Source organism: Sminthopsis crassicaudata, chromosome 3 (genome assembly GCF_048593235.1).
Source record: "Sminthopsis crassicaudata isolate SCR6 chromosome 3, ASM4859323v1, whole genome shotgun sequence".
Taxonomy (NCBI): Eukaryota; Metazoa; Chordata; class Mammalia; order Dasyuromorphia; family Dasyuridae; genus Sminthopsis; species Sminthopsis crassicaudata.
In genome coordinates, this window is record NC_133619.1 from 521,593,655 (window position 1) to 521,606,511 (window position 12,857).

Sequence of the window (12,857 nt, forward strand, 5' to 3'; positions counted from 1 at the left end):
GTTCAATTTGTATTTATCACCCAAACAAGATTCTAGTAGCCATTATCTACTGATCTTTGGGATTCTTTTCTTCCTCAGGAAGTTCAATAGCAACCTCACAGTCTCTCTCTCTCTCCCCTGAAACTCCTATCCTCACACAGTAACACAGATAGATAGGGAAAGAGACAGATGAGAGATAAGAGAGAGGGAGGGGATGAGAGAGGGAGAGGGAGGGAGGGAAGGAGAGTAGAAAAGGGAGAAGGAAAAAAGGAAGAGAGAAGGAGAGAGGGAAGGAGAGAGAGAATAGATAGATGGAAGGATGGGCAGATGGGTGACAGACCAAGAGATAGTAGATAGGTAGGTAGATGGATGGATAGGCAAGACACATGAATAAACACAGACACACAGATAAATAGATAAGACAGATGGACGATAGATGAACAGATAGATAAAGACAGGATAAATAGAAGATAAACAAAGAAATGGATGGATGGATATATTTTTCCTTCTTTTACTTAATTTCTATGATACTTTTTTATCCCACCTCAGTTGCATATAAAAGTAGTCCTATCCTTACTCTTGCCATAACACGTCTTCCACTTCCATATTCACAAATTTTGAAATTCTTTTATCTGATAATAATTTTTTATCTTTCCATATTTTTTTCTTCTTATATTCTCTAACCCTGCTCTTCATCCTCTAAATGACTTTCAATTTATCCCCCTCTTAACTTATTTCCAGGGACATCATCTTATTCCCTTCCCCATCTTAATCACCTGAAGAGCCAGTTCAATTCTATTCTATCTTCTAGTCAAAAGACCTTTGGCCCTTCATCTCATCACCTATCTCACCTGACTAAGCACCCAGCCTTAGATTATACCCATCATCTACTGCTTTTTCTCCCATTCACAGGTTGCCAAATGGAGCTGGAGAAAATCAGGAGACTCTACTGACCGGTCCATTACAAATTTATGTTACACCGTCTCAGATGGGTCTTCCCTTTTACACCTCCGGAATCCATTCACTCTCCCAATTTCGGTTCTCAATGGTCAGAGGAAGTACTCAATGCAAGGGTAATTGGGAAGAGCACAAGAACACTTTATATTATCAGAACAGAATAAAATTAATCCTCCAAAGAAAAAGAGCTAGAGTACATCCACAACCTGAGGTACTTAGCTTCGGTGGCTTTCCAGATCTCTTAAACCCTCCTCAAACCCCCCCCCCATTGATCTTTTTCCTATCCTTCTCAGCTAAAAAAGCTTAAGCCATTGGCTGAGTCTCCCTTTTCTACCCTCCTACTCATCACACATCACTCTGACATGATTTCCTCCTCCACCTCTCTCTTATAGAAGAAGGTGGCCCTTCTCCTTCTACATGTACAAGTGACCCCACTGCACCCTGTCTTCTCGGGCACTCTCTATTCTTCCCTCTGTCAGTAATCCTCAATCTCCCATCTACTCACTACTTCCTTGCTTCCTACAATCACACCTATGCTTCCCTCATCATCATACAATCATGTTTCTTACAATCCCACCATCGCTGTATCTCTCTTTCATAAACTTGTAGAGAAGTTCATTTTCTCAAGGGGTCTCTAGTTCCTTCCTTTCAGATTTCTACAATCTGTCTTCATCATTCAACTGAAATTCCTCTCTCCAAAGTTACCAATAAGCTCTTAAAACTCCTAAATCTAGTGGCCCTTTCTCACTCCCATCCTTCTGGATCCCTCAGTGGCTTCTGACGCTATCCTTCTCCCTCCTCCTCCTCAAGACTCTTCTCTCCAGATTTTTATAGCACTGCCTTCTCCTGGTCCATTTTCTACCTATCCAGTTGCTCATTTTCTGTCTTCTTGACTGGATCTTTATCCTACATGGTCCTGGATCCTGTTCTTTTTCAGCTCCCACTGATTCAATGATCATCTCTTAGATCAATTTATCTAGTGCCAACCTCTCTCCTGAATCCCAATCTTGCATTTCCAACTCAAATTCAATATATCTGAACTGAACTTTCCCCTCTTCTCATCCTCTCTATTACTACTTACTATTACTTACAAGGTTTCAAGCAATTATCATCTTTTTTATTTTGTCACACACGCCTCATCCACATTAATTATCTTTTTTCCTGCATCTCTTAGATATCCCCTTTTTCTTCTGATATTGCCATCACACTGGAGCAGGACCTTCATCACCTCACCCCTGGACTTCTGTGATAGATTATCCTATCCTATCCTCCACTCAACTATCAAAATATCTTCCTCTACATAAATCTGACCATCTCCATGAACTTCATTCAATAAGGTCCAGTGGCTCCCTGACACCTTGTGGATTAAATATAAAGTCCAGGATTTGTCTTTTAAAGTCCTTTATAATCTGGCACCTTTATATTTTCCCATTCTCTGTGCACCTGACTCCCTTCCCCAATCTCTGAGACACAGGTATCTCAGACATTTTCCTTATATAGGACATTCCATCTTTCAAAATCCTACCTTCTTCAAAAAGCTTTACCCAGGCCTCCTCAATCTTAGTGAGATTATCTTCAATTTACCCTGAATATTGTTTGTATACAGCTGTCTGAGTTTTGTCTTCCCCATTAGAATGGACACTGTTTCAGTCTACAATTTCAATAACAAGACCCTCTGTCTAGTCTCAAGCTGCTGACTACCTATTTCCTACCACTCATTACCACCCAAACAGGGGCTTAAGTCCTTTGCATCTCTCCCCAGCCTTCCTATCTCCCCCTTATCTAGAGGACCCTCAGTACCTGTATGGACCCTGTAGTGGGTCTCCAGCTGGTGCTTGAGGCTAAACTTCTTTCCACAGCCGTTGCACTCATAGGGCTTTTCCCCTGTGTGGATACGCTTATGGCTCTTGAGTGTGCTCTCGTCCCGGAAACAGCTGCCACAGAATTCGCATTCATATGGGTGGTCACCTGTAGGGTACAAAGGGTTGTGGTCCAGTCATTTCAGTGGTGTTCAACTCTTGGTGACCCCATTTGGGATTTCCTTGGTAAAGACACTGGAGTGGTTGGCCATTTTCTTTTCCAGCTCATTTTAGAGAGAAACTGAGGCAAGCAGAGTGAAGTGATGGCCCAGCTGAGGGCCCAGCTAATGAGTATTTGAGGTCAAATTTGAATTTCAGGCCTTGTGCTCTATCCACTACATTCCCCACTCTATCTATCTAGATGCCTTACAGTAACAAAAACAATTCCTTGTCTTGATTCTTTTAGGGCAGGAGGAAGGAGAACAGAAGGGAGAAGTTAGTTTATAATCTTCACTGTTCTTGAATACTTCTTGAGTACTTATGGTACCAGTTATTCTCTGAGTCCCTAACTGTAGAATAGACCTTTTCCCCAGAATTGCTGGAAGGCTACATGAAGGAAAAAAACAAGATAAGTTCAAAAGGTGACCAGAAAAATGGCCTTTAGAGTAAGGTGCCAAGTTATCTATATGATAAAATATTACAATAACATTTCCATAGCACTTTAACATTTATAAAGCACTTGCCTAGAGATGGTATATTAATCCCCATTTTTACAAATGAGGAAACTGATGTTTATGAAGATTAAGTGACTTGCCCATATTGATAAAGCAGGAGTTGAGACTGTAATCCAGATCTTGTGATTCCATAAGAGTCCTTGTCCCTTTGCCCTTTGTCCCTTTAGTTAGGTAACTCAATGTATTTGTTGAGCTCATATTCTGCCTCAGACTTCCTGGCTGAATGACCACTGCCATAAGCCTTAGTTTCTTCATCAAAATAGCAATTAATAATAGTATTTCCTTTATAGAGCTGTTGTGAGGATCACGTGAGATAAAATTCAAAGCTAGCTAGCTATCTCATTTATCCACTCTCCCATGCCAACAATCAAACTTGGGTTATGAGTTCAGAATTAAGGATTCTGCAATTTCTCTCAACCTCATGATAAACCTCCTCAGACCATGAGCAAGAATTCAAATATCATAGCTTAGAACTGAAAGTTCTCCAAAATCTGGTTGCAACTTAGTTTTACAGGCTTAATACAAATCATTTTTTACACGTGGTCTACATTTCTGTCTACTAAGCTACTGCCCAAACTCAACATTCCACTCTTTGTTTCCATGTTATTAGTCCTTGCTCACCTCTACCTCTTAGAATCCTAACCTTCTTTCTAGTTATATCTAAGGTGCTGCCTCCAATAGCATCCCAGGGCTGCCCCAGTTAATATTTTCTCACTCCTCAAACTATCTGTATACAGTAAAATCCCTCAGAAAAATGGAAGATCTGGAGGGCAGGGGTTATTTTATTTTTGTTTTTGAACTCCCCTAGGGCCTTGTAAGTAACAGGTGCTCAAAAACCATTTGTCCAATTATAGCTTCCCTACCAATCCCATCAGCACCTTTCTCGTGCCCGGGGGCCCTTGGCCATATTTAGTACCCTATATGGTAAGAAGAGAAGGGGTGGGGTCCAATGAACTTGGGACTTCATCCCAGCAGTGGGACCCTCTCAAGATGAAAGGTGAGAATTCCAGCTACTTACTTATTACGGGAGTGAAGGAGCGGACAATAAAGATAGATTGATCACCTCAGACTTTGTTCATGAATATTTAAATATCGCTGATTCGTCTTGTCACTGTAATTACAATTTCTCTGGGCTGCATCTCCAACAACCACAGTTTATGGTAAAGAATGGCCCTCTGTATTTCACTTGTCCCTCTGCAGATGTGCGGGGCTGCCAACCGTGTAATGTCCTCTGCATTTCATACATTTTCTTCAGCTGCTGAAGGTTTAAGTCATCCACAATGACCTACGTTTTTTCATTATTCCCATGTCAAACTGCACTCGTGCTTGGGCATAAATTGTCCTTCTCGTTATAGACTCACATGCTTATGCCTTCACTTCCTCTTTAAAATGATATTTTACTCTCATTCTCTCTCCAATGTTCGCCCCCCCCACCTCGGGCCTCTAACCAAACCTCCCCCTCCCAAATTAAGGCTCCCCTGTCCACATAAATCCTCATCCCTCTGATGACTCCAAAGAGTTTTTAAAGCTCTGTGGGGAGCGGATGCTGAAGCTCGCTCGTTCTCGGGCTGGCTCTGGTTTGTGGGAGATGTCACGCAAACAGTGCTGAAGACTTAGGAAAGGGAGAGAGTATTCTATCCATGAGTAGTAAAGGGAGCACAGAGAGCCTTCCCTTTGTCCTCTTTAACTCTGGCCAGGTAGACATTGATGGGAAGGTCCTGGGAAGTAAATGACGCCTGAGTGAATCCTTCACATAGAGATTTGAGAACTGACTTAGGCCTAGACAGAGGGTTGGTTCTTAACCATTTTGTACATCATAGATTCCACCTCTTTGATAGTCTGGTGGAATCTATGGAGAGATCTATTCTCAATCTTTTGTTTAAATAAAATATTTTTTAAAAATTTATTTTAAATAAAAATAAAATGCTAAATTTCAGCCAGAAATTAGTGAAAGGAATGATATTAATTTTCCCCCAGACTTCTGAATTCAGTCTATGGGATCCAAGTTTTTAAGAACCCTTGATCTAAACAATGAAACCTCCACCCCCTTCAACTTCTTCTCTTGCTAGGGTTTTTGGTAACAAGAACCCTTGACTTATTTAAATTTAAAGAGAATTTAGACCAATTCAGTCTTTGGCATTAACCAGCTGGATGTGTATGTGTACGTATGTGTCTAAAGGCAATGTGTGTCCGCGTGACACTGCCTCTCTGTCTCTGCCTGTGAGGCTATGTATGCTGCTGTCTCAAATCTAACTCCAATATTCCATGATTCTGCAGCCATTATAGCTTTAATCAAGGATTTGGTATCCTCATTAAGATATAAATAAATAAATTAAATAAGGACCATGAAGAATCCCAATCAGGCCAGTAATTAAAAGTCATTGGGGGACTCTCAGCAAAGACCTGCTAACATATATTTTTTCCTCTGGAGGCAATGATAGTTTAAAAAGAACTCCGGGGGAGGTGTTAAAACTGAGTTGTGCATCTGTTTGGATTTTAGTGAATTTAATTTTGAATTAGGTCACGTATTAAATGACTTTAAATATGGAATCTCCAGTTTAGGGAAAGAAAAAGGTGGGCATAGAGAGAGAGGAAAGCACAGGCAAAAAAGGATGGGGGAAACGAGAGAGAGAGATGTGGAAGAGAATGGAGAGAGATTTCAAGGCACCAAGAGCACCTGGCCTGAAATCCTCTCTCCCTGAGAGTTAATCATGTCCGAGTCTCCATAATGTACACAAAACTGGCTGCAGAACTAAAAATCCAATTTGTGGTATGTTGATTAACTCCGTAGCCTTCTTAATGAGCTTGACATTAAGTGCAGGACAAACGAGACTAATTAGAGCCCCCTCTGGCCCGAGCAGTGCACCTGTGACCCCCTGCTCTCAGATCTCGTTACCTGATGGTCTCCCTAGCAGGGTCAGTCCCCCTTCCCGTCCTCCCTGCCCCCACCCCTTCCATTTCCCTGGCCCTTCCCTCCCACCCCCTCCTTATGCACAGCTGAGAGTTTATTATATGATGAGCCGTGTGAATCAGGGATCCATCAATGCCAAGAGCTCTGCTGGACTAACCTACCAAACACAGCTGCGGACGCTAAACACACAGCCCCAGCAGCAAATGGGCCGGGAACAACAGAATATTAATGAGGCATTGTGAGTGCGAGTGTGTCCCTAGGAATAAACACGCCATACAAATGGGGTCTTGATTGTGTACTTGTTTACCTGCGCCGTGCTTTTGGGGGGATCAGCAGACTGCTTTTTTAAAGACAGTGAGACATCCAGACTTTTTTGAGACCCTTGATCTAGGAAAGTTCCTCAGATTACACAAAATGAAAGCTCTTCCTTTCCCAAACCTTTGTCTGAGGGCCTAGGACCGAGTCTGCCCAAGTTGAAGAACGACAAATATAAAAACTGAAGCGATAACTCAGAAATCCAAAGCTTCTGCCTGGTCTAGGGAATATGGGATTACCTGTCCTTTTGCACCTAGGTTTGTGTCTGAGCATGGCAGATGGAAGCTCTCCTGCCCAACATCTGGGCCCAGAGGGGAGAGCAGGCCGCTTCTGGTCTCTGGTACCCGCCCCAGAGATGCCCTCTCCCCCCAGGGTGATTTAGGGCCGGTGCCATGAGCAGAACTTGTGTCACCTGACAGAGCTAGGTTGTCTGAGCTTGCAGTCCTGGTTCTCCACTTCGTCCTCTGCCCCTGGCTTACACAGCTGGACCCCAGCAATACCAATGCACTGATCCAGCCTTAAGGTCTGATGTCTGCAGTTGGGAGGAAGCTAAGTGTGACATCTCAAGCACACCCCAAGCTGAAGCAAGGTGATGGCAAAGGCCAAGAAACAAAAATAATGGTTTCCAGAGTCATCCAGAACTTGGCTTCTTCTCCAATAGCACCAATTTCCCACAACGTCCCACAGATGTCCTTATCCTACAAACCTTATGACCATTCACACTGGCCCGCCCATCCCATACTTTGAGAACTGGTACTTTTCTTGTGCCTCCACCCCGCTATGTGGGGGACAGGCCTTGTGACTTAATTGGTTAAAAAATTTACCAATGAGGAAACTCCCTCCACTATTCAATCCAGGGTCTCTATAGCATCACTAGGGTGCAATTTCCCTGGGTCACAATGCTTTTCTAAGTTGTCAACCTAGAAGAATGATGATATCTCAAAAGAAAATCAGAAATTCAGAAGAAGAGTTGCTTCAAGGAAAAAGTAAGTTCTGTTTTGGACACATTGGATTTAATGTGCTTATAGGACATATAGTTCAAACTCTATCCCAACCCCTTGCCTTCTGATATTTGGGTACATCAATAATCATGGGCCCTCAAACATCTTGATCTTCCAGTTCATCAACTCTCACAAACTTCATGGATACCTGGATATTTTCTTTTCCTTCCTTTTTCTACTTCAGCCTTCCATAGGAACTGACCTACCTCAGACCTCCCGCATCTGGTTCAAACCTAGTTCATATATATGACATATATCAGTCTAGTTTTCTAGACATATCACAGTATTTCTCTTCACACATTCTATCTTCCAGGCAAACTTTGTGGTTACTGTTCAGTTGTGTCTGACACTTTGCGACTCCATTCAAAAGTTTTCTTGACAAAGATACTGGAGTAGTTTGCCAGTTCCTTCTCCAGCTCATGTTACAGATGAGGAAACTGAAGCAAACAGCATTAAGTGACTTGCCCAGGGTCACACAGTTGGTAAGTTCATGAGGCCATATTTAAACTCACAAACAGGAGTCTTCCTGACCCCAGGCCTGGCACCGTATGCACTGCACCACTTAGCTTCCTGACTTCAGGCCAATTAGATTTAGGCTGGATTTAAAGCCAGAAGACACCTTTTAGAGAATCGAATAAAAAGATCATTTTTCAGATGGGGAAACTGAAGCCCAGAGAAATTAAATAACTTGTTTAAGTTTTCACAAGTACAAATAGCAGAGCTAGGATGCGAGTTCAGGCTTTTGGACGCCAATCCAGGGCCATACCTCCTCTCACACACATTTCGTACCTCTGTGGATTCACATGAGCTGTCCCCCACAACCACAGAGCATCTCTGCCTGTGTATATTCCCTTCATCTTCCCTTCAAAACTCCGTTCAGATGCCATCCCCTCCACATAACCATCCCTGATCCCCCACCCTCACTTCAGTCATTCAGGTCTTCTCAAAGTTCTTCAAACACTGCCTTACTGTGGGCAGTGATTGTGATGAGCACTGTGCCTGGGTGAAGACTGCCTTTGTTGCCCTTTTCTCAGCACCAACCGAGGTGTCTCACACTGAGGAGGCACTTCATCTATGTCTGCTGAGTTAAACTGAAAAACAGAAGGAGAAAAGCTGGGTCCCAGCAAAGGAAAAGCTCAGCCGCCACAAATGGAAAACATCTACGCTGTGCTCCTATCCTAGCCACCAGTGAGTCTCTGAGAGGTAGTCAGCACACATGCACGGCCTCCTTCCACATATGCGCCCAAAGGCACAGACCTCTCTCTGTCCCCCTCCCTCCCTTTCCCCTCTTTCTCTCTGTCTTTCTCCCTTCCCCTCTGCCCCTTCCCTCTCCCCTCTCTTTCTTTCCCCCTCCCTCCCTTTCCCCTCCCCCCTCTCTCTTCTCTCTCTGTCCCCTCCTCTCTCTGCCCCCAAACCTGAGGCCCTAGGACCCCCTCATATCCACACCCGCCCATACATAAGTATATAATTTGTTGTTCCTTCATAATGCATCCACATTATACACATTCAATAGCTTGTTCACATGCATAAGATCATATTTATTCATTAATTCATATATCTACATGTATCTCTCTCTCTCTCTCTGTCTCTCTCTCTCTCTCCCTCTCTCCCTCTCTCCCTCTCTCTCTGTCTCTCTCTCTCCTTCCCCACCCCGACTCAGAAACAGAATCAGAACCACAGAATCTCATCACTGGAAGGGACCTCAGAGATCATCTAGTCTAAGCCGTGCCTCTAAAATATACAGGAAAGATATGGGCTCATCCAACCTTTGCTTGAAGGCTTCCATTGAGGAAGAATGCACCGCCTCCTGAGGCAGCTCATTTTGCTTTTGTAGGAATGGGTTCTAATTGTTAGGAATTAGAGCTAGGGCACCTGCTCTCTTTCACATATATAGCCAAACCTATTTCTCCCTTCTTTCTCATTCTTTCTTTCCATCCCAGTCTTATCTAACCCACCAATTCATCCTGATGGTAAGTTAAAATCTATCCCATACCAACTTCTGCCCATTGATCCTAATTTGGCCCCCTTCTTTTACTTCACTTAACATGAAGATAGCTAATCTAACACTCATATATCATCTTTTTTTTTCTTCAGGTGAAACACCCCCAGTCCCTTCAAATAACATAATATCAAGATCTTTGTCATCTTGATCATCTCTTCTGTGTTATCTGTAGCTTATCAGCTGTCATTTCTAAAACACAGCCCCAAATGGAATGATACTTAAAATAGGCTCTGAGTATGGCACAGTACAGCAAGACTATTCACTTCCATATTAGTGGTCACTATGCCTCTTGTAATACATTTTAAAATTATTAGCTTTCTTGAGTACCATATCACACAGATGACTCCTACTGACTTTGCTAAAATCCTCACCTCTTTCAAATGAACTCCTATCTAGAACAGCCTCCCTCAACTTGTAGTTGATTTGTTTTTGAAACCCAGTATAATACTTTGCCTTGATCCTTATTAAATTTCATCTTATTAGATCCAGTTCAGTGTTCTAGCCTATTAAACCCTGATCTGTCATTCAGTGTTAGCTATCCCTCCCAGCTTTGTATCATGCACAAACTTGTCAAGTAGGCTCTGTTGTTTTATCCAAGTTATTGGCAAAGGGCCCAGCAAAGCTTCTTAGATTACTACACTGAAGACTTCCTTCTAAACTGATCATGAGATAAACTGTTAATTAATGACGACTTTTGGGTTCTTCCTATTATACCAATTCTAAATCTATCTATGTTTCAGCCTACATCTCTCCATTTTCCCACAATACCAGCTTGAGAGACGATATTGAAAATTTCCTTAATGATTCATGTAACCTCTACTAAATCTTCTGATCTAGTAACCCTATCAAAAAAAAAAAAAAAGAAAGGAGGTCAAACTGGCATGAGGAAACCATACTGGTTCATTGGGGACACTTGGTCTTTTTCAAGATGTTCACCAAGAATCCCTTTAACAATGACCTTCTTCCTTCTGGTTAGGATTTGAAGTCAAGCCCTCCAAGCCTTAAAGTCTCAGGGTTCTATTCCCTCTCCTTGCCCCTCACTCTTTTTTAAGGGGAAATTTGCTCTTCTCTAAATCTATGCTACCTATTTCCAATACCAATTCCAATTGGAATTGATTAAGTGACATGGGAGATTGACAGAGAACCACCCACCATGGTATGCTCTGTGAGAAAAGCAGAATTATAGTAGCTCAAAGGGATCACGGGAGGTACAAATTTAGAGACATTTCCAACCCAAATGTTCACATGGACAATTTGTGCCTAACCTGTGGGAGAGTCTTCCAAGCTCCTATTGGTCTGATTAGCCAGGCAGATACACTGTACCTTGATTATTCCAACACAATGATGTCATTTTTGGTCCTCTTTGACAAAGGAGGACCATTACCAGCTACCTGTGCTTGTTCAAAACAATTTTTTTAAGATTATTAATAGGCTCAGTCATCACATCTTCCACTTATTTGATTATTTGAGGATAATCAGTTATTCTATTCCTTCTTTGATCCTCCTCTTTCTTCCAAAATAATTGTAAAATCCTTCCTCTTGTTTTTAGCTTTCCTCATCAGCCTCAGTTCATTCTTGGCTTTAGCAATCCTGATACTATTCATCCAAGAATGTGTAAAGCTTTTGTATCTATCTTGTTACCTGTCCTGATTTCCATTTCCTCTATAAATCTGTTAAAAATCTAAGTAAGCTGACAAGACTTCCTTTGTATTCAAATTGGTCTCGGCAGACAATGCCCCCTTTTTCCTATTCATAAGAATTGTTACTCTTGTGCCTTGACAAGCAGAGATCCTTCTCTCCCTTCTAGATTGAGTTTCCATGTAGATTTTAGAAACTACCATGTTATCATCCTTAGATCACAGGATCATTCCCACTCTCCAGAGTAAAGCATACTTTTTTTTTTAACTTTGCTTTTTTTTTTTCTTGAAGGTTGTTTTTTTTTTTTTTTTTGGGGGGGGAGATCTGTTTTCTTTTGTAACATGACTTTTATAGAAATGTTTTGCACAACTTCACATATGGGGAGGAAGGGGGTAGAGTGTGGAACTTGAAATTTTAAAAACAAATGTAAAAGACACTGTTTTACATATAACCACGGAAAATAAAAATATATTTTTAAAAAAAAGGAACTTTGCTTTCCCAAATCTAAGTGCATATCACAATACACCAAGATTTCCTAGTTTTATCACAGATTTTAATATGAAGTAGTCATTTTCCCAGTAATTTCTCATAATTTCCACTATAGCAACAAGTTTTTTCTTGGTGAAAATAAGATACAGAACAAACTTTTGCTTTATATTTTAAAAGGATAGAATTTTCATCAAGAAATCATTAGTTGCTGAGAAAGAGAAGAGCGGGGAGAAAAAGAGAGAGAGCGCCTTTTCCAGAATCTTACATCACTCATAGGTTCCATCCCACCAAACCTCAGTACAACATTGAATATCCAATTCTTATTTTATTTGGATCTTCAGTTTATTGAATTACTCATACTCTGTGGCTACATGTACAGATATCTGAGATAATAATGCTGGCTCCTTTTTTAGATTTTTATCTCCTGTGAATTTCTGGGCATCTCAAAGATTAATATTTTCTTACATTATAACTATTGACATCTCAAATGATATTCTTTTTTTTTTTTTCCAAATCTGGCTTCAGATTCTTTTTTTTGTTTGTTTGTTTGTTTATTTAATTTTTATTTTATTTTATAATTATAACTTTTTTTGACAGTACATATGCCAATGATATTCTTTTTACAGTGTAATTACTGGCATATAGGTTGCTGAATATACTATAAACAATCAGTTTTCCTCCTTCCGTTGTCCTCTTTTAAAAGTTCTTAAACTCTATCTCTCACCAGGAGTCTATCATTCCTATATTTTAAGTCATGGTCCAGAAAGCAAAGTCCTCCCCTCAGAATCATCTTTATCTACAACTATTTACTTATCAAATCTGCATTTCCCCTCCCAAATCCCTTTCCTTGCTTGGTAGCAGTGATGAAAAACACCACCTATGTCCCAAAGGTCTTCAGTTTCTTGCATAAGACTTTGTAATCTTTAAAAAATGCTTTCTACTCAACTGTGAATGACTTTATTCCCAACATTTCGATGATCCAAGAAGGACTTATGATGAAAAATGCTATCCATCTCCAGAGAAAGAAATTAT

General features: G+C 41.2%; 1 protein-coding gene across 1 annotated transcript in view; it reads right to left on the reverse strand.

The window, feature by feature from the left end:
- Positions 1 to 12,857, reverse strand: part of ZBTB16 (zinc finger and BTB domain containing 16) — a 244,531-nt gene that overhangs the window by 7,779 nt on the left and 223,895 nt on the right. The window contains exon 6 of the mRNA XM_074304216.1: positions 2,737 to 2,904. Within this exon, the coding sequence (XP_074160317.1) occupies positions 2,737 to 2,904 (168 nt within the window). The remainder of the gene's footprint in view (positions 1 to 2,736; positions 2,905 to 12,857) is intronic.